Source organism: Protomyctophum parallelum (genome assembly GCF_964188405.1).
Source record: "Protomyctophum parallelum genome assembly, chromosome: 6".
NCBI classification, from domain to species: domain Eukaryota; kingdom Metazoa; phylum Chordata; class Actinopteri; order Myctophiformes; family Myctophidae; genus Protomyctophum; species Protomyctophum parallelum.
This window is the reverse complement of record NC_139701.1, coordinates 8,573,713-8,595,831: the sequence shown is the minus strand read 5'-3', so window position 1 is coordinate 8,595,831 and position 22,119 is coordinate 8,573,713. Positions and strand designations below refer to the sequence as shown.

At 44.5% G+C, this 22,119-nt stretch overlaps 1 protein-coding gene across 1 annotated transcript in view; it reads right to left on the bottom strand.

Annotated features, from left to right (window-relative positions):
• ankrd24 (ankyrin repeat domain 24) overlaps positions 1 to 22,119 on the bottom strand; it is a gene marked incomplete at its 5' end in the record, with an annotated part of 29,534 nt that overhangs the window by 3,788 nt on the left and 3,627 nt on the right. The window contains 17 exons of the mRNA XM_083768087.1: positions 430 to 606; positions 2,736 to 2,957; positions 4,244 to 4,545; positions 5,390 to 6,153; positions 7,683 to 7,846; positions 11,631 to 11,770; positions 11,964 to 12,105; positions 12,416 to 12,529; positions 13,150 to 13,263; positions 14,552 to 14,574; positions 15,039 to 15,217; positions 15,826 to 15,932; positions 19,198 to 19,268; positions 19,902 to 19,959; positions 20,466 to 20,530; positions 21,136 to 21,224; positions 21,941 to 22,071. Of these exons, the coding sequence (XP_083624213.1) occupies positions 430 to 606; positions 2,736 to 2,957; positions 4,244 to 4,545; positions 5,390 to 6,153; positions 7,683 to 7,846; positions 11,631 to 11,770; positions 11,964 to 12,105; positions 12,416 to 12,529; positions 13,150 to 13,263; positions 14,552 to 14,574; positions 15,039 to 15,217; positions 15,826 to 15,932; positions 19,198 to 19,268; positions 19,902 to 19,959; positions 20,466 to 20,530; positions 21,136 to 21,224; positions 21,941 to 22,071 (2,862 nt within the window). The remainder of the gene's footprint in view (positions 1 to 429; positions 607 to 2,735; positions 2,958 to 4,243; positions 4,546 to 5,389; positions 6,154 to 7,682; positions 7,847 to 11,630; positions 11,771 to 11,963; positions 12,106 to 12,415; positions 12,530 to 13,149; positions 13,264 to 14,551; positions 14,575 to 15,038; positions 15,218 to 15,825; positions 15,933 to 19,197; positions 19,269 to 19,901; positions 19,960 to 20,465; positions 20,531 to 21,135; positions 21,225 to 21,940; positions 22,072 to 22,119) is intronic.

Sequence of the window (22,119 nt, the reverse complement as noted above, 5' to 3'; positions counted from 1 at the left end):
TCCAGTGGTCAGCACCTCCCCACTATCGGTGTGCGCTACTACCTCTTTGTTTGCTCCAATAAAGAAATAATTTGGGGACCCCAAACTAGTACTTTAACCAATTTTGGGCGGGAACCCCTTTTGGTGTTAGCATTATGTTATGCTAACATTATGATCTACAAACTCATAGCGCTCCACTCGGTGGCGCGCTATGAGCGCTATGAACTTGTAGGTCTGCTATTTTTGAAAAATCTTTGAATATATATTCTTTGAGTTTCATTGTTTTTTTAACTCAAATCTTTGCTTCTGGAGGGTACCTGGAACAACATATTTTCAGATGGGGGTCGGCGGCCAATTACATATAATTTTTGTGGGTCAGAAGGTTTTTCAGATTTTTTTTTTTTATTCCGACGTCAGACCTAAATGGGCACCACCGCTCCCTTCCCTCACCTTGCGGTCCTTCTCCTTGACGAGCCCCTGGGAGTCCTGGATGTCGTTGTGGAGCTCCTGGACGTGGCTGGACTGGGCCTGCAGCTGGGCCATCTGCTGCTGCACGGTGGCCAGCTGGGACTCGGCCACCTGCCGCTCGCTCTTGTTGAACAGAGCCTCCCTCTGCACCTGGAACACCTGGATGTGTAGGGATGTACTGGGCCGGTTAGCGCTGTTATCGTTCACCGCTCACAATGCTCTTCATTTGTTGTGAAAATTGTCCTCCGTCATACACTACTGGGATGAATTGGCTTTAGTTGAGCTGCAAATTCAGAACCACTTAAACCGTCTGTACTTGATCAAACAGACTTGTAAAGAAGAGGTAAGCTCTCATTTCACTCTACACAAATTGATTTATACAAGATCTATACAAGATCACAACACGTTTATGAACATTCCCCCCCAGAATAGGGATGCTGAGGGTTCAAGTGGTTAACAATAAAAGTTTTAAGCATATTTTGATTATCGCAATAATATCATTATTCGCATATCATATCGTCCCATCCCTAACCTGGAGTAGTGGTGGGAGAATTATCCCCCTTTTGGACTTAAGTAAAATATCGTTGCTGTCGGGCAGAAATCTTATCTTATCTCCATATTCTAACTTTTTGTATGTTTTTCTCCGTAGATGAATGCTCTACAGTCTACACTACATCGTCACACAAAAGCATCGTGCTTGTCAATTTGCTACTTTTGTTACTTTTGAATTTGAATCCTGAAACGTAGGTTTCCAACTAACAGAGACCGTGATGATATAGGAATAGCACAGGGTACAACATTTGTACCCTTATTATGCTCACTCTTGACAAAACCTTCCACATTTAAGGCTCATACATAGTCTGGATTTACGGTGGTGGGGTGACCACCGAACTACAACATGACGTCACGAGCCGCGGTGAAGAGCAAACCACCGCTCCAGCCCTTCTCTCTGTTTTTACTCACCACCGCTCAACGTTATTTCAGCTCCGGTGGTCAGCTCACCACCGGAGCGGTGGTCACCTCACCACCGAAAATCCAGACTATGAATAGGCCTTTAATGTGGAAGGTTTTGTCAAGAGTGAGCATCTCAAGCATGGAGCCAGTGCTGCCAACATGAACTATTTTCACCCTGTCCCTATTTTTGGCATGTCAATTAGTTCATAAATCTTTTAAAAATAGCAGATCTACCAGCTCAAAACGCACAACATGTTGTGAGCTTTGTAATCTGAAAATCTGAAAACAACGCAACTTGCTTAAGAAATAAATGCCATGTGAGCTTTGAGGACAAAGAGAGCTTGATTGTGACGTTATCACACAATTCCATCACACAGGGATCAGAACATGTATTGATAGGAACCTGTTGACAAGGGACATGCAGCATTGTAAACGCCTCAGTGAGCAGACATAGAGAGGACGTCTATAGAAGAGAAGAGTTAGAGAAAGTAATACACACATGAATAATGGAGAGAGAGGTAAAGAGGGCCTCAGTGAACCGTGGCCCTCTTTGAGAGCCATAACGATGGGCTGCATGGGCAGGCATAATAGAAAATGAAATACCCACAGAAACAGGCACACGTGCACACACACACACACACACACACACACACACACACACGGATGGATTACGGACCGGGACAATTGTGCCACAATGCCCAGGCCCCCCCCAACCCTGCAGCGTGATGAGGCTTGTGGTTCTCGGCAAACGTGTGATACTCTGACCAGGATCCAGGAGCCTCTGACCACCAGGTCAGCCAGAGGTAAGGCTGAGTCGGCTGACCTGACTGAAGCAGTGAGCACCAGGGATTGATCTGGTGCTCAAAATCTGTTGGATTTGGGGTTATATGCGTATGTATGTGAAAAGCCACATGGCAAGTGATACAAACAAAACATATGAGTGTGACAACTGGCAAGCATGCCAGAGGCAGCATTACAACAAGTGTTGCTGCTGTGGGGACCACAGGTATGTATGCGCTGTTAACCCCTTCAACCGGAGTCCCTCAGGGCAATATAGGTTTGCTCTAAATTAAATATCTTTGCTGAAATCTACAAGCTGACAATGCAACGCAACGCTTGTAGATTGTTTTTTTTCCTGCTTTCCGTGGCTGCTGAGGTTTAAGTGGTTAAATACTGTAGGTAGCCCCGACCAATCACTGGAAGTTCTGGCAGATGGGCAGCATCTGGAATGTTGAATTCCGGACATTTACTTGTAACAGAGTATTTCCACATTACAGTGTCCACATTAACCACCATATCTGCACTCCTCCTGGCCAACAGTACAGTACACCCACCTCGGTGCACGTCTTCTCGTGTTTGCGCGTCAGGTCGTTGTAGCGGGCGGTGAGGGCGTTGATGTCAGCCTGCAGCGACAGCCTCTGTGTCTCGTGGTCCTCCTTAGAGATCAGGCCCTGCTCGGCCGCCTTGTGGGACTTCAGCTCCCTCAGCTCCATCTCCTTCTCGCTCAGAGCGTCCTGCGCCGCCGCCGCTCTGCTCTCGCTGGCCTGCAGGGAGCGCTGCTGCTCCTCCTGACGGATAGGGACAAGCCCAGGATGACTCACAAACCATGTGCAACCCACATTCGGCACAAACAAGGGACTGAATTTTTTCGCTGCTATGCCACCAAAATGTGGAACGCCCTACCAACAGTCATTAAGACATGCGATGATTTATGGTGTTGTCCACATAGTTAACAGTTTTGTATTGAGTTGTGCTTGAAATGTACTGTAATTCTACAATCTGTTAATATATCTTTCAATCAACGAACTCACTGGTTAGTGTGCTACACTAACCAGGTATTTGGGAGAATTTCACCCGTGTTTAGTGATAGACTGATAGAGCAGAATAGTTTTTTTTTCCACTGGACAATTCTCACATGTTCCAGGTATGGGTGGACCAAAGGAGAAGATAATACCCACATTTTCACCAATTATGATTGATAGGCCACCCATAATATCAATGTTTTTACTTTTTGTGTGAAAAGTCATGATGAAATATTAAAGATGTTGCCATGTATTGCTGTACTTGCTGTACTGAAATATTTTTTATGGAATATTTTACATTGTAAAATATACCCGAGTTTGTGATGGTGTGACAAAAAAGGATGTTTAGTGTTCTAGGGTTAATATCTCAAAAAGAAAGAAAAGAAAAAGGCCATTTCTGCAATAAAAATAATCAACAAACTATAGGCGTACTACGGAGCCCCTGAGTGGCCATGCTAAGAAAAATAAATTATCTCGTCTAGAGTCCAGACAAAATAATTTATTTTTCTTACCATGGCCTAAGATAATATCTCGTCCGTCCGTCCGGACGAGATCATTTTCATTTTTTTTACCATGGCCACTCAGGGGCTCCGTAGCCTACTATAAAAACTGGTCAACATTGGCCAAAAAAAAGAAGAAAGAGGCAGAAATTGTGAAAATAGCTGCGAGGCAGTGTGAGCTTTTTCTTTTAAACAATATTTAGTATCAAATAAATATTAGTTCAAATATGATTCTTTTTGGGCGTTCCCAGTTCAAATATGATTATTTTGGGGGGTTCCCAGTTCAAATATGATTATTTTGGGGGGTTCCCAGTTCAAATATGATTATTTTGGGGGGTTAAAAGATTGAGAATCCCTGCGCTACATGAGTGGAACTTGGTGTTAGCATTATGTTACACTTTAGCAGATCTACAAGCTCAAGCTCCGAGTGGCACGCTACGAGCTATGTTAGAAAAATGACTGACGACTGACGTAGAAACATAGCTTTTTCAGAAAACTGTTCTCAGGTCAAAATGGGTTAATGAATGAATCCAGGCTGACCGTGGCTCTGCGGTGCTCCTCCCTGGACACAGAGTCCTGCAGCGTGTGGAGCTGCTCCTGCGCCAGGCCCCGCGACGAGCCCCTCTCCTCCTGGAGCTCCTGCAGCGCCTGCGCCAGCTGCTCCGAGACGGCCGCCAGGGCCGCCTTGTGTTTGGACAGCGGCACGGCGTCGCTCAGCTCCATGGCGTCCTGCGCGCGGCCCTCCCGCTCGGCGCACAGGCAGTCCAGCGCCTGGGCCGCCTCCTGCCGCGCCACCTCCAGCTCCTCCCTCATGGACGTCACGGTGCGGTTGGAGCCGCGCTCTGATTGGACCAGAGGGAAATGCCGTCGCTTATATATCGCCAGTGGTGGAAAAAGTACGAAGTATGAATACTGCAATGTAAAAATACTCAAGTAAAAGTCCGGAATTCAAAATTGACTTGAGTAAGAATACGATTGGTATCATAATGTTAGCCTTATAGTGGCCAGACACGAATCTGCCAGTGCAAAAAAAGAAAAAAAAATGCTATCAAAAAGTAGCCTTTTCAAATCCTTTGAAAATAGCAGTTCTACAAACTCACAATGGTTTGTGAGGTAACCTCTCTCGCACACACACACACACACACACACACACACACACACACACACTCAGAACCTCTCATAAAAACGTATTAGTGATATTTCAGGCACCAAAGCGTTACGCATTTCAACCACACAGTTATTGTGGTTGTGGTTGTGGTTGTTGGATGTAACGAGTGGAAGGAACACGTTATTCCAACCAGTTCCTTTCCCTTCCATCAGATGCCTCGGACCAGAATAGCTGCATGTTTTTCACTACCTACCCTAGGGCACACGAAGGGAGAACATGCAAACTCCACACAGAAAGGCCCTTTTGCCAACCCAACCTATGAGTGGGGGAGAGAACACAGTGTCCCAAGCCGGAATCGAACCCAGGACCTTCTAGCTGTGAGGTGACAGCACTACCGATACACTATACGATCAAGTAGGTGTCAATAAAACAAATTTACAAAAAGTGTAAATATGGAGATGAGAGGTTTCTGCCCGACAGCAACGTTATCTAACAAACAATAGAACGACTGTACATCCTGAACCGCCGCGCAGCGTCGTATGAATGACGAAGCACAAAGGTGAGACGGACAGACTCACCTGACGTGACGGAGCGCTCCGAACCATCGGAGCGCTCTTCCTCGTCCTCCTCCTCGTCGTCGTGCAGCGGAGGAGGCCTGAGCCTCTCCAGCTCCAGCAGGGCCTGGTTGAGCCTGAGAGACGTCTCCGCCCTCTCCCTCGCCAGCTGCTCGCACTGCAGCCCCAGGCTGACCTGCACCTCCTCCAGCTCCGAGCGCGGCACGCACCTCCTCAGCTCCGCCTCCAGCTCCCCCACGCGGCCCTGGAGCCGCCGCACCAGCTCTCCTTCCACTGCTCCTCCTCCTCCTCCTCCTCCATCCGTCCTCCCATGCGTCCGGCTCTCCGCCAGAGCTCCCTCCAACTCGGCCACCTTCTCCCTGAGGCGCTCCACTGTCTCTCCCTCGTCGTCTCCTCCTCCTCCTCCTCCGATGTCAGTCTTCTGTCCTCGCTGCTTTGACGTCTCCTTCTCAGCCTGCAGGGCGGCTTGGAGTTCCTCCACTTTGGCTGTCAGCTGTTTGACTGTGTCACTGTCGCCCTGCCTCTTGGCTAGCTCCACCTCCAACTGCCTCACCCTGGCCCTCAGCTGCTGCCGTGCCCCGTCCCCGTCCCCTCCCTCCTCCTCCTCCTCCTCCCCGGATAGCTCCACGGAGAGGACCCCCAGGCGCATGTTCTCCTTCAGTTCCTCCAGCTCAGACTGGGAGGAGGCCAGCTGCTCCTCTACGCCGCGCAACTTCTCCTTCAGAGCCTCTCCCTCCACGCCACCCCCTTGAGACTTTGTGTCGCTCCTGCGAAGCAGCACATTTGGGAGACATTCAGGAAGTGAAGAAAACCATGGCGTCATCAAAATGTTAAGGTTTCAAGTCAAACCAACAACAAATTCCATGACAATACACTCAGAATGTTTGGAGATACTGTATCTCGTTTGGGACCGAAGTGGTGGACGGATGGACAGATGCCAAGAAGGTCGACTGACTGATATTGCCTTCCTTTAGCAGGGCTAAAAATGGATCAAGATAAATCATGTTTTATGCGGACTATCATCCTCTCATATGCTATTTGATCTTTTCAACACAGATCTGGGACAGATATTACACTGTGAGTGAAGCACGCACAGCTGCCGATGAAGCTGTCAGCCGGCTGTTGTTAATGTGAATCAAAGAAATATGTAGCATTCTTAGAAATGTTATTACATTTAAAAACAAATACTGGTGTGCCCTCTCACCAGCTAATAATAACAGTCATGTTTTGGTGCATCTTTGGTCTACTACAGTCTTGGACATGTTTTTTTGTTTTTTGATGTTCATCTAGAGCCCTCCCTTGTAGGGTTAATTGTCACAATTATAGCAAGACGCAGAATATTGCTAGGATGGAAATGTTCAGTCCCTCTTTCTGTAGATACTGTATGTGGCTTAAAGGACCACTTCACCACTTTTCAACCTATCTTCATATAATAGGTCCTCACTAATAATCATGCTAAAATTGCACAATTATTTTCTACTCAGTCTGTGTCTCATAGGAGTGCTGTGGGGCAGTTCAGAAACCTGTCCACCAGTGACATCATCGATAGGGAATACAAGCTAATAGAAACTGCAGGCTCTCTAGTCCTGAAAAGTTGCATTTTTGTAAAGAAATCCTGTTTAAAAAACATTCTGCCTGACGATGACGTCACTGGTGGACAGGTTTGAGACACAGACAGAGTATTTGGACCCGTATGCCTACACTTCTTTATCTTATAAAAATAGCCGATCTACATCGACACGTTGTGAGCTGTGATTGTTTAATTTCAAGGAGGTAGGCCAAGGGGAATGTCTGACTGCTCTGATTTGCCTTTCAAAATGTCTTGAACTAATTCAAATTAAGATATTTGAAAAAATATATATATATTAAAAACAAAATAAAGCTATTTGATTGGAACCCAATATGGAGACAAATCATCATGTCTATTAGTATACTCATATGCTCATCATCCAGGAAGTCTAAAACCCCAGAAAGGCTAATTAAAGGAGCACTGCTTCCATATGTGGAAGGCATTGAGATGCAGTTACTGTAGGTACAGTACCAACAACTCTCCACATCTAGATTGTTGGAGGAAATCCAGATTTCATCCAAAAGAAAAAACGATCAACAATAGACAATGGATCCGTGTTTTCTATTCCTATATAAAATGAAAACTAACTATTACACATCTGAATAATGAATATATATTTTCACTATAAACCAATATGTTCAGGTAATTTACAGAACTCCTGAAAGGCAAAATGAAGTCCACGAGTAGAACTGACTGACTGACTGACTGACAAACAAACAAACTAACCCGTCTTCTGCCAAGCTGGAGGCCCCGTCTGAGGCCTGGGCTTGGGCGTAGCGCTCCTGCAGGGATTCGTACTCCTTCCTCAAGGTCTCGTACCTCTCAGTAGGGACAACGTCTGGACTGGAGCTCAGCATGTCTGTGTCGTCCTTCTCAAACATCTCCAGCATCTACACAGTAACACACCACACAGTATACAATGAACACATCAGTAACATGTGCATCTCCAGCATCTACATTCTACACAGTAACACACCACACAGTACAATGAACACATCAGTAACATGTGCATCTACAGCATCTACACAGTAACACACCACACAGTACAATGAACACATCAGTAACATGTGCATCTCCAGCATCTACACAGTAACACACCACACAGTATACAATGAACACATCAGTAACATGTGCATCTCCAGCATCTACACAGTAACACACCACACAGTATACAATGAACACATCAGTAACATGTGCATCTCCAGCATCTACACAGTAACACACCACACAGTATACAATGAACACATCAGTAACATGTGCTTCTCCAGCATCTACACAGTAACACACCACACAGTATACAATGAACACATCAGTAACATGTGCATCTCCAGCATCTATTCTACACAGTAACACACCACACAGTATACAATGAACACATCAGTAACATGTGCATCTCCAGCATCTATTCTACACAGTAACACACCACACAGTACAATGAACACATCAGTAACATGTGCATCTCCAGCATCTATTCTACACAGTAACACACCACACAGTATGCAATGAACACATCAGTAACATGTGCTTCTCCAGCATCTATTCTACACAGTAACACACCACACAGTATACAATGAACACATCAGTAACATGTGCATCTCCAGCATCTATTCTACACAGTAACACACCACACAGTACAATGAACACATCAGCAACATGTGCATCTCCAGCATCTACACAGTAACACACCACACAGTACAATGAACACATGAGTAACATGTGCATCTCCAGCATCTACACAGTAACACACCACACAGTATACAATGAACACATCAGTAACATGTGCTTCTCCAGCATCTACACAGTAACACACCACACAGTATACAATGAACACATCAGTAACATGTGCATCTACAGCATCTACACAGTAACACACCACACAGTATACAATGAACACATCAGTAACATGTGCATCTCCAGCATCTATTCTACACAGTAACACACCACACAGTACAATGAACACATCAGTAACATGTGCATCTCCAGCATCTACACAGTAACACACCACACAGTACACAATGAACACATCAGTAACATGTGCATCTCCAGCATCTACACAGTAACACACCACACAGTATACAATGAACACATCAGTAACATGTGCATCTCCAGCATCTACACAGTAACACACCACACAGTACACAATGAACACATCAGTAACATGTGCATCTCCAGCATCTACACAGTAACACACCACACAGTATACAATGAACACATCAGTAACATGTGCATCTACAGCATCTACACAGTAACACACCACACAGTATACAATGAACACATCAGTAACATGTGCATCTCCAGCATCTATTCTACACAGTAACACACCACACAGTATACAATGAACACATCAGTAACATGTGCATCTCCAGCATCTACACAGTAACACACCACACAGTACACAATGAACACATCAGTAACATGTGCATCTCCAGCATCTATTCTACACAGTAACACACCACACAGTACAATGAACACATCAGTAACATGTGCATCTCCAGCATCTACACAGTAACACACCACACAGTACAATGAACACATCAGTAACATGTGCATCTCCAGCATCTATTCTACACAGTAACACACCACACAGTATACAATGAACACATCAGTAACATGTGCTTCTCCAGCATCTACACAGTAACACACCACACAGTATACAATGAACACATCAGTAACATGTGCTTCTCCAGCATCTACACAGTAACACACCACACAGTATACAATGAACACATCAGTAACATGTGCATCTCCAGCATCTATTCTACACAGTAACACACCACACAGTACAATGAACACATCAGTAACATGTGCACCTCCAGCATCTACACAGTAACACACCACACAGTATACAATGAACACATCAGTAACATGTGCATCTCCAGCATCTACACAGTAACACACCACACAGTACACAATGAACACATCAGTAACATGTGCATCTCCAGCATCTACACAGTAACACACCACACAGTATACAATGAACACATCAGTAACATGTGCATCTCCAGCATCTATTCTACACAGTAACACACCACACAGTACACAATGAACACATCAGTAACATGTGCATCTCCAGCATCTATTCTACACAGTAACACACCACACAGTATGCAATGAACACATCAGTAACATGTGCATCTCCAGCATCTACACAGTAACACACCACACAGTATACAATGAACACATCAGTAACATGTGCATCTCCAGCATCTATTCTACACAGTAACACACCACACAGTACACAATGAACACATCAGTAACATGTGCATCTCCAGCATCTATTCTACACAGTAACACACCACACAGTACAATGAACACATCAGTAACATGTGCATCTCCAGCATCTATTCTACACAGTAACACACCACACAGTACAATGAACACATCAGTAACATGTGCTTCTACGATTCTGCAGTATAGATGCCATACGTGTAGATTCAGTGTGACAGGGCCATTCAAACCATCCGGGACGGAGCAGCAGAGAGACAGCATTCAGCATTTGTTTCTTTTCCCTTTTTACCTCCTTTATGATGAATTCCTGTTCTGTTCTTTGACTATATAGAAGTGTCTATTTGTACGTCTCTAAATGTTTTGATGAATTGAACGAGGTAGACCCTCTTGTAAACAAGTGTAATGCTCAATTGGGTCATCCACTCACAGTTAACAGTCTTTGTATTGAGTTTGTGCTTGAAATGTACTGTAATTCTGCAAACTAAATATTTCAATCAATCAATCAATCAAATGAGTGAGAGCCAGAGCAGCTTCGTGCACACAACAGAGGTAACCAGACTGAAAAGTGGGGAGATCTCAATGCACCCCATTCCAGCACCAGTGCCTGACACCCAGGTATTCCCTGGATGAACGCCTCCACAACCCCCTGAATGCGGTCTCTTTCTCCCACCCCCACATCCACATTTCCACACGGTGTTCTTCTCCGTTTCTATTGCTGTGTGATCTGTTCTGTTAGTAGGCCCATCTTGGCTTCTTAGGCTCTTCTTGTGTTTTACTCTTTTACTCTTCAAACGACTAGTCGAGGTTGAGATTTAAGCACGATTTCTTCCCTGTCTCTACAGCTATTGTGGTGTATCGAGACTCTTCTGGTCTTGTAAGTAAGTAAGTAAGTAGCCTTGCCGAGCCATGGGGCCCATAGGGCAGGAGTCTATATCCTGTTTCTGTAGCGTGAGGCAGCTTGATGTACAAGTACACCCCCTGGACATGACGCTAGTATGTCGCAGGGACTTCTGGTCTTGTGGTTTATACTAACTACACCACTCCAGCTGTAAATGATAAACCACAACAGCAACATTTATTTAACAGCGTGGAGAAAATTATAATACTCTACATTACAGTACCTCCAGAAACCTTGACCCAGCTAGTGAAAGAATGGCTGCTGCATGTCTGCAAATACACATGCAGCTGCAAGTCTTCCATTTATGCTTGTTTGGATGCTACTGCTTCAGTAGCACAGCACTGCTGTTTCCCTCCACCACTAAACTGGTCATGATTAATGATCCAGTCAGGCACCGCTCAGCTGGCCTTGAAGACTTCTCACATCAGCTGATTAAATGATCCGTTCCCTATCAATTCACTTCCGTTAAAGGTGAGGATTTGTGCTTGTGTGCTCGTGTTTTTGCAATAGTGTGCAATTGGTGCCATTGTATCATTCTGCAACCTCACCTTCACTTTGAGAGCTAACTCAGAGTTCTGTGAAGTAAGCTCTTCTATTTGTCTGCGTAGCTCCGCTGAGTCTGTGTCCCCATTTGAGGTGGCCTGATCCTGGGCAGGAGAGGCCTTCGAATGCCTGGAGAGCAGCTTCTCTGGAGGGGAGTATTAATAGAATTAACAACCCAATAGAATAGCTTCCAGCATATCCACTGCACGGTATTCATGAAACTTTCTCTCTCTCACACACACACACACACACACACACACACACACACACACACACACACACACACACACACACACACACACACACACACACACACACACACACACACACGCACACACCTGGGAATTCTAGCATCTCATCCATGTCCTCCATGTCACTGGCTCCCACCCCGTGACCTTCTGATCTCAGGCTCTCTAGTTCTGCTTGCAGTCGTTTCTTCTCTGCCTCCGAAAGCTCCAGACTCTGCTTCAGCTGGGACACCTGGACGTGCACGCGTACACACACATACACACACACACACACACACACGGTTATGAAGTCAGAATAATTAAATAAAATAACTCAAACTAGCAGTGAAAAGAAAAACAAATTGTAGTTAACTGAAATAAATGTACTTTTTAATCTAACTGAAACTGTATTTTGTGTGTGTTCACAAAATTAACTAATATCATGGAGAACATGTCCTTAGTTTTAGTCTTTAGTTTGGAATGTATGGAAATTATTCGATACATAAGCACATTATTTTGGTTGCACATGAAATCTATCTTCCATTTAACTTGTTGTCATGTACCTCCAGGGCAGAGGTGGCGCTCTGCTGCTGCTCCAGACCTTTGATCTTCTGAAGCAGGTGGCCCTTCTCCAAACGCAGCTTTCGAATCTCCTCAAACACCTCCTCGTCCTCCACCTCAAATACACGCGTGCACACACACACACACACACACACACACACACACACACACACACACACACACACACACACACACACATATATTATACAAAAGTGTGACATACAGTACATCGCTACGTTTTAAGGGCCATAGCAATTATTGGCTCTTTTCTGCTGTAACAGAAACAGAAACCTGCTCTGGAGATGTTCATAGTAAGAAAAGAGTCGATGATTCAACAAATCAATCAGGGAATTTGATTCGACTGACAATCTGCCAATTGACTGCCAAAAAACGTTTTTTTTTTTTGCTTGATTCGCCAGTCGACTTTAGGCAACATTTGTCCAATCAGATTCGACTATATAAATTCTTAGTTGGGGACAGGCCTAGACAAGGCAAGCACAAACGAATAGGACATGAAGGGCCTTATTTTGCGTGTCTTAAGTACCAGGTCTCATGACTTAACTTAAGACCTGGAGGTGTGGTCAATGCTGTTTGGCCACTCAGAATAGCCAAATGGCATTGATCACGCCTCCAGGTCTTAAGTTAAGTAATAAGACCTGGTACTTAAGACACGCATAATAAGGTCCAAAGCGTCACAAACAAAGAACCACGTGCAGACAGTACTCACACAACTTACCTGGGCAGGGTGCGGTGGTTCTGGGGACGGAGGAGGAGGGGGGCTGGGGTCGGGGGGCTCGGGGGACGGGGCCGGTGAAGCAGCAGTGCAGGGCCCTGGAGAAGGTTGTAAACCCTGGATCACGGACCGGTGATGGAAGAACAGAATCACATGAAGCCTTCAATATGTCCATTATTAATGAAAAGCACCCCCTCCAGCTAATTCCACTTCTTGTTTTTCACCCTTATTTGCAGGGGCAGTGGTTCTACAACTTCTTTTACAGACCGGACCTGTGAGGGTCCACTTGGAACACCCTCAAGGAACATGACATTGTTATACAGAATGTCATTTAAGGCAATCTTAAAATACTCAAAATGCACTTATTTGACTATTTTATTCTACAGTATAGTCTCGGGAATCATTGTCTACAGGTTGGCCTAGGAAAACATTAAACTGCAGTAAAATGCTAAAATACAGTGTAATAGAGGGGGGTCTTTATGCTACAGTATAAAATGTGACAAGAGTTATCAATCATATGACAAAAATGTTAAGCCTAAAAGCTGTGGGTGCAGTATCCCACGGGGCAGCACACCTAAACCTAACCTTAATCCATGTCTAACCAATGACTAGTCTAAACTAAGTATGCACCCCAAAAGCTGCATGCTGTCAACACAAAGGACATACAGACAAAGAGGCGTGAGTAGTGCTCATGTTCTGTGTTGTTCAACAACACACACAACCTCTGGCGGTACCTGGACAGGGGAGCGAGGGGGCGGGGGTGCTTTCCTCTTGCGGGGGGCCGAGCCCCCTTGCACTTGCGGGGGAGCAGGGGGGGGCAGCTGGCGAGCGGTGAGGGAGGGGTCACAGGGAGGGAGGGGGTCAAGCTCATGGTCAGTGATGGAGCACAAGCAAAACATAACGGCAAGCCAGAACCATCAGCTCATACTGGTAAATGTGTTCAGTGGTAGGGGTGTAACAGTTCACTTAACTAATCAATGTGATCCATCGTCGATTTTTACAAAAAATCATCGACTTTGACGGGGGGAAAATGACAAAATAGCAGATCTTAATATACATCTACTATTTTGGCTACAGTATTTTCGCGCAACACCGTCAAAGTAATGCTGAAGTATTAAATAGGGCTTAAGTGGATATTCGGACTAATGGATTTAGATGTTTATAACATGTACATTTGAAAATGTTCTCACCGATTCATTGATATTTAAAAAACGAAAGACATTTACAAAAATATTAATAAATGTCACGATTATTTGATTCATTGAAAAAGTAATCAAGAATAATCGGCAATAAAATAATGGATAGTTAACTTGCAGCCCATGTGTGTTGCTGGTGCAGTGGTGCATGCTGTGGTTGATATGTTGTGTGAACATTCAGTGGTGTGTGTGTGTGCTTGCTTTGTTACCTCATCCACTGTGATCTCAGGGGCTGTGTGTGCATGGAGGGAGACAGAAGACTGGTTCAGAACACACAAATACAGTGACAAACGGTATAAAAATGACACGTGAGAGCTATCTGCACACTGTCATACAAATTATACTTCTCTTCCCCTCATCTTCCTTTCTAAACCAACCGTCACACATCCCTCCTTCTTAAATCGACCAAGGTTTAGTTTCAAGTTAAGAGGAACAAGTCGTTTCTCTCTTTTGTTTCCAACTCCACTATCATCATCCCCAGTTGTTCCCTTGATCTACTTCCTCGCTCTAGATTCATTTCTTTGGTGAGCGCAGACACAGAACTATAGAACCGGTTCAGAGCAGCTTCAACGAGAAAGGTTTGAGAGTTTGGGTAAAAAGCTCCGTTCAGCTTCAGTGTGTCAGTGAGTGTGTGTTGAGTTATGGTAAATTGTGAGTGGACGGCCACAGAGGCGAGGGAATGAACACGTACAGTACCTGGAGCTGGAAGAGTTCCGTTCTGCAGCAGGTAGGTGAGCCGCTGGTTGCCTGTGGCCGCGCCATAGTGGGTGGCGTTGTGTCCGAGGGCGTCGATCAGCTGTGAATTGGCCCCGCCCCTCACTAGAGCCTCCGCTGTCTCAGCACTGTCACTCTCACAGGCCAGCATCAGGGCGGACCTGGGCCGGGTGAACAGAGAACATTAACGCATTCTGACCTGAGATCAGATTCATACGAGGTTTCCACTGGACACACACTGGTCTGATTAACCCATTCTGACCTGAGATCAGATTCTAGAAATGTCAGTCGCTCTTCGATTTAAAAAAAATAGCAGACCTACAAGCTCGTATCGCGCCACTTGGTGGCGCGATATGAGCTTGTAGATCTGCTATTTTTCAATAGCTAAAGCATAACATGATGCTGACACCAAAATGGGTGCCCGGTCAGAATGGGTTAACAAGCTAAAGTACAACACACTGAGGTATGGTGATAAATAGGGAGTTGGCTCGCTTTTCTTTGTACACACCAGAAAGGCTTGTGTTCATTTATTTCCGTTTCACGCCCATGAAAATGAAATGAATGCTTGAATCAAGAAGAAGATCGCCATTCAGAGTAATTGAAAATGGTGGCTGCGTCCATTGAAGTTCAATGGAGAAGTGGCACACTCTTCTTTGGTTCCTCAAGCTATACACAATATTCTTTCTGCACAATACAATTTAAATGACATCATTGGAACCTTTTGTTGTTGAAAAAGCACCACAGTGCTGTTATGGGAGCGGGCTGTTACCTCCCCTGGCTGTCCTGTATGTTGGCGTTGGCCCCTCGACTCAACAGAAAGTCACACAGCTCCACTCTGCTCATCTGAGCTGCTAGGATCAGAGGGGTGGCCCCTTCCTGAAGAACACACACACACACACACACACACACACACACACACACACACACATCAGCGTTCATCTACACACACCACATGTCATAAAGCTCACTGAGATACTGAAAGAGAACTTTTCACTGTTATGCGCATATTCTAACTGTGTTTTCTCATGAATCAATGCCCTACTTGATCATACTACAGTGTACAGTGTCACACAAAAGTACCGAACCAAAAGTGTGAAGCGACGCGTTTTGAGCTTGTAGATCTGCTACTTTTGCTGTTTTGGTTAATCCTGACACACCATTTACCATTTAATGTAATATTGCATTCAGTTTGGCGGTGTGGCTCTCATGTGATATTACAGATTACAATTACAATTTACAATTTAGGCATTTAGCAGACGCTCTTAATCGCTCTTAATCGTCTTAAGAACAAAAGCATGGGAATACATCACATAAAAGCATTTATCATGAAACATGCGTAAGCTAAGAAAGTAACAGTGGAATTACCTGCACAAGCATGACACAGTATGAATTAACTATTTAGAGAATGAATGGGGGTCCGCGGAGAGTGAGCCAACGTAAGCTTCCTGCCTTCCGTGCCTATAATGAACTATTGCTACGCACAAGCTCATAGCGCACCACCAAGTGGCGCGCTATGAGCTTGTAGGCCTGCTATTTTTGAGGCACAAATCTTTGACTTTTTTTTACGTCAGGCCTAAATGGGTTAAAGGATCATAAAGAAACAGATCTGAGGTGAAATGTCATTCTAATAAGAAGGCAGTGGAGGACATACAGTAGAAGACGTTTTTTATCCTGGATTTAAAAGTATTTAAAAGGAGTTTGGTGCAAGCCTCAAAGCCTCTGGAGGATTGTTTCAGTTATGCGTGTCAAACTAACTAAATGCTGCCTCGTCATGTTCTGTACTCTGGGGGCAGTTAGTAGACCAGTCCTGGACGACCTGGCACTTCTAAAGGCTTCATAGTGTCAAAGCAACTCAGAGCAGTATTTTGACCGTAAACCATAGAGATTTAAAGACGACGACGGCCAAAATCAATTCTATGGCTCACTTGGAAGCCTGTGCAGCAATGAGAATTGTATTCAGCTTTCTTACTTCTAATTTCATCTCTTAGCAACTGCATTCTGAATGAGCTGTAGATGATTGATAGATTGTTTTTTAGCAGAGACCAGAGAGAAGATCATTGCGTAAAAGCACAAATATAACCCAGGCCAAGGGTTCCAAAACGTTTTCACCGACAAATTCTGTGTCTCCAAAATTACAAAGAATAGTTATGAATTAACCACTTAAAGCCCAATTTAAATGTTTACATTGAAAATGTATTTTAAAATGTTAAGTTTTTCGGGGGACATTTTTGAAAATCTTTTATTTTTTACAATACCTTGATATTTACTGAGTCGTGCGGTCGTGGGTCTATGTTTGGGAAGGACGGACCCAGAGAGCATTATGATGTTAGCTCAATGAATTCCCTGTGCTTACCCCATCCTGTAAATCCAGATCAATGGATTCCCTGTGCTTACCCCATCCTGTAAATCCAGATCAATGAATTCCCTGTGCTTACCCCATCCTGTAAATCCAGATCAATGAATTCCCTGTGCTTACCCCATCCTGTAAATCCAGATCAATGGATTCCCTGTGCTTACCCCATCCTGTAAATCCAGATCAATGAATTCCCTGTGCTTACCCCATCCTGTAAATCCAGATCAATGGATTCCCTGTGCTTACCCCATCCTGTAAATCCAGATCAATGGATTCCCTGTGCTTACCCCATCCTGTAAATCCAGATCAATGAATTCCCTGTGCTTACCCCATCCTGTAAATCCAGATCAATGGATTCCCTGTGCTTACCCCATCCTGTAAATCCAGATCAATGGATTCCCTGTGCTTACCCCATCCTGTAAATCCAGATCAATGGATTCCCTGTGCTTACCCCATCCTGTAAATCCAGATCAATGGATTCCCTGTGCTTACCCCATCCTGTAAATCCAGATCAATGGATTCCCTGTGCTTACCCCATCCTGTAAATCCAGATCAATGGATTCCCTGTGCTTACCCCATCCTGTAAATCCAGATCAATGGATTCCCTGTGCTTACCCCATCCTGTAAATCCAGATCAATGAATTCCCTGTGCTTACCCCATCCTGTAAATCCAGATCAATGGATTCCCTGTGCTTACCCCATCCTGTAAATCCAGATCAATGGATTCCCTGTGCTTACCCCATCCTGTAAATCCAGATCAATGGATTCCCTGTGCTTACCCCATCCTGTAAATCCAGATCAATGAATTCCCTGTGCTTACCCCATCAGAGAGCATTCTGATGTTAGTTCAATGAATTCCCTGTGCTTACCCCATCAGAGAGCATTCTGATGTTAGTTCAATGGATTCCCTGTGCTTACCCCATCCTGTAAATGAATTCCCTGTGCTTACCCCATCCTGTAAATGAATTCCCTGTGCTTACCCCATCCTGTAAATCCAGATCAATGGATTCCCTGTGCTTACCCCATCCTGTAAATCCAGATCAATGGATTCCCTGTGCTTACCCCATCCTGTAAATCCAGATCAATGGATTCCCTGTGCTTACCCCATCCTGTAAATCCAGATCAATGGATTCCCTGTGCTTACCCCATCCTGTAAATCCAGATCAATGGATTCCCTGTGCTTACCCCATCCTGTAAATCCAGATCAATGGATTCCCTGTGCTTACCCCATCCTGTAAATCCAGATCAATGAATTCCCTGTGCTTACCCCATCCTGTAAATCCAGATCAATGGATTCCCTGTGCTTACCCCATCCTGTAAATCCAGATCAATGGATTCCCTGTGCTTACCCCATCCTGTAAATCCAGATCAATGGATTCCCTGTGCTTACCCCATCCTGTAAATCCAGATCAATGAATTCCCTGTGCTTACCCCATCAGAGAGCATTCTGATGTTAGTTCAATGAATTCCCTGTGCTTACCCCATCAGAGAGCATTCTGATGTTAGTTCAATGGATTCCCTGTGCTTACCCCATCCTGTAAATGAATTCCCTGTGCTTACCCCATCCTGTAAATGAATTCCCTGTGCTTACCCCATCCTGTAAATGAATTCCCTGTGCTTACCCCATCCTGTAAATGAATTCCCTGTGCTTACCCCATCCTGTAATGAATTCCCTGTGCTTACCCCATCCTGTAAATCAATGAATTCCCTGTGCTTACCCCATCCTGTAAATCAATGAATTCCCTGTGCTTACCCCATCCTGTAAATCAATGAATTCCCTGTGCTTACCCCATCCTGTAAATCCAGATCAGCTTTGAAATCCCACAGAGTCTCGGTGGAGGACAAGCAGCCGCTAACCGCTGCAGGACACACAAGGAGAACAAACTGTAGATGTACTGTATGTGTGTCAGTAACAGAACATTTACCATAGTATGTGTGTCAGTAACACAACATTTACCATAGATGTACTGTATGTGTGTCAGTAACAGAACATTTACCATAGTATGTGTGTCAGTAACACAACATTTACCATAGATGTACTGTATGTGTGTCAGTAACAGAACATTTACCATAGTGATATTGTTGTACGAGGACACCCCCCTCTCTTTACAGCAGCACTCTATTACAACACAGTGGTTTTAAGCGTGGCAAGTATCTGTTGCAAGTGTAAGTGCAATGTAACAGGGATTGTCCCGCCACCATGGAGCTCATTCTGTCTCTGTAGACTCTGTGTAGAGCAAGGTTTTTTTTAATTGGGGGCCCTGGGACCCCCGGGGTCATTGACAGGGCGTCCCCGGCCACTCCCCATCGATGTGAGTAGTTTAATTTAACTATTGCTCAAGTGGCTTTCTTTTTTGTTGTTTACTCATTGTTTAATGTCAGAGTCCTCACAGTAATCATTTGAAATGAGGGTCCATGACTTGATGAAGGTCAATTTGGGGAACTCTCTCTATAGTGTCTGCTGTGTAGAGTTAGATGTAATTAGTAGTTACCTGCATGATGCAGCGCTGTTCTGCCAATACCGTCTACGTTGTCTACAGGCAATCGCTCCTGTTGTGGAGGGAATAGGCAGTTGAAGCAGCAGTAAGTAAACAAAGAGAATATACACTAATATGCATGACAGCCCTGAATACATTTTTAACGATTTTCAATGATTCCACTTCCTTGTTCCTCCTCTGTTTAACAGTCCGGTTCCTTCCCTTTAACGACTCCCATAGGGGGTTCCAAATGGACACTTACAGGACTGTGACTCTGAGAGTGTACAAATGGAACCAAATGGACCATTTGGTTTCATTTGTGCAGTACATTCTCAGAGTCACTTTATTAAAAAGTTTGAGAAGCACTGGTATTGTGGTTATCATAGCAGGCAGTGAAGTCCACATACCAGCTCTGACAGTGTGATAAACCGGTTCCGGAAACAGTTCCAAATGTGATAGAACTGATTCCGGTACCTCAATGTTGGATCCGGTTCCTTCGGTTCCGGATCCCAACCCCAGTTTTTAGATGATATTTTGGAACTCGTCCAGGCTCTGTTTCTCTGTTTCATTCTGTTTTACCTGTAGTAACCTCTTCAAGCACTCAGGCTGGCTGTTTTTGGCTGCTAGATGAAGGGCGCTGAAGCCTGGAGTCAGTATACAGCCAACCCAGACCAGATTGAACAAGACAAAGAGGAACAGGAAGACAGTCAATATTAGTGCAAAGACATACAATACATTAGATGTAAATTATACCACAGGTCGTTTGGAGGAAGCAATCTGATTGGTTGAAACAGCCTTCTAGCCGTGGGTTAAACCAGCACCATTCACCACCTAATCAAAACAAAGAATTCAGCTGCTCTGTTCTCCCAGAGCGCAGCAAACTCGGTGGCTAGGCTAGCTAGTTTCTTGGGACATTTGTGGTCGTAGTTTTTTCTTTTTTTGATTGATTGATTGAATACTTTATTGAAAAAATATATTTTCAAAAGGATAAAGTCACAAGAAAGCCGTATTTTTGAATAGATGCTAACTATATTTCTTCTCCCTTCCCAGGGACCAATTAACTCTTCTTGTATAGATTTTGGAATGGCACCATTGCCCCGTAAAGTCGGTTTTATTTATTAAATAAAATGAACGAATTCACACGGGAATTCCTACGAACATGTATGAAGGGGGGAAACATACAGTACGAAGAAGTACATAGGGCTTAAGTGGTTATAGAATGTATTAATGGACTTATGAACTTCCATACCGGCGCCATCGTTGACGGTGATGTCTGCTCCATGAGAGATGACGGCCTCCAGGCAGTCCAGCCGACCGCGGGTCACACACAGGTGGAACCTACAGGCAGGAGGGTCCACAAGACACACCTTTAACCCATTCTGACCTGAGATCAGATTCAACCTACAGGCAGGATGGCCCAGAAGACACACCGTTAACCCATTTTGGCCTGAGATCAGATTCATACGAGGTTTCCGCCGGGGACACACTGGTCTGATGAACCCATTCTGACCTGAGATCAGATTCTAAAAATGTCTTCTACATCCTGACAGTTTTCTGAAAACGCTATGTTTCTATCTCAGTCGTTCTTTGATTTTTCAAAAATAGCAGACCTACAAGCTCGTAGATCTGCTATTTTTCAATAGCTAAAGCATAACATAATGCTAACACCAAAAGGGGTTCCTGCCCAGAATGGGTTTTAATCAGCTGTCATTTTACTTAACGTTTTCACTCTTCTTCATTTTATTAAATGCTAAACTTTCGAAAGTTGTAAAGTCTAAAGTCTGTAATCCCTGTAATTAACGATGTTAAATCACAATACTACGAATGTATTATTGGGTAGGACAACAGTGGACGCAAGGGATATGGGTATTTTATGTTCAAAGGCTCTATCTTCCTATAGTAAATCTTATAGTAACCATTGCTATAGTGTTTGTTCAATAACAGGGGTCCTCCCCATCTCTACACGGCTCTTTTGTCAACAACAGAAGATAAATGTTCAACTAGGGAGAGGGAACTCCACAGAGACAGCAGCGGTGGTGAAGTGATGAACTCACGCTGACTTGCCCTCAGCGTCCAGCTTGGTGGGGCAGAGGCCCTTCTTCACCATGAGGGCTGTGACCTTGTCCGGCTCATTCTGCTCCACGGCCTGCAGGAGCCTCTCATCACTCTTACTCCAGTCCTGACTCTGGGGGGGGGGATAGGTCACAAGTTCACAACCCTATCCTCTCTACTG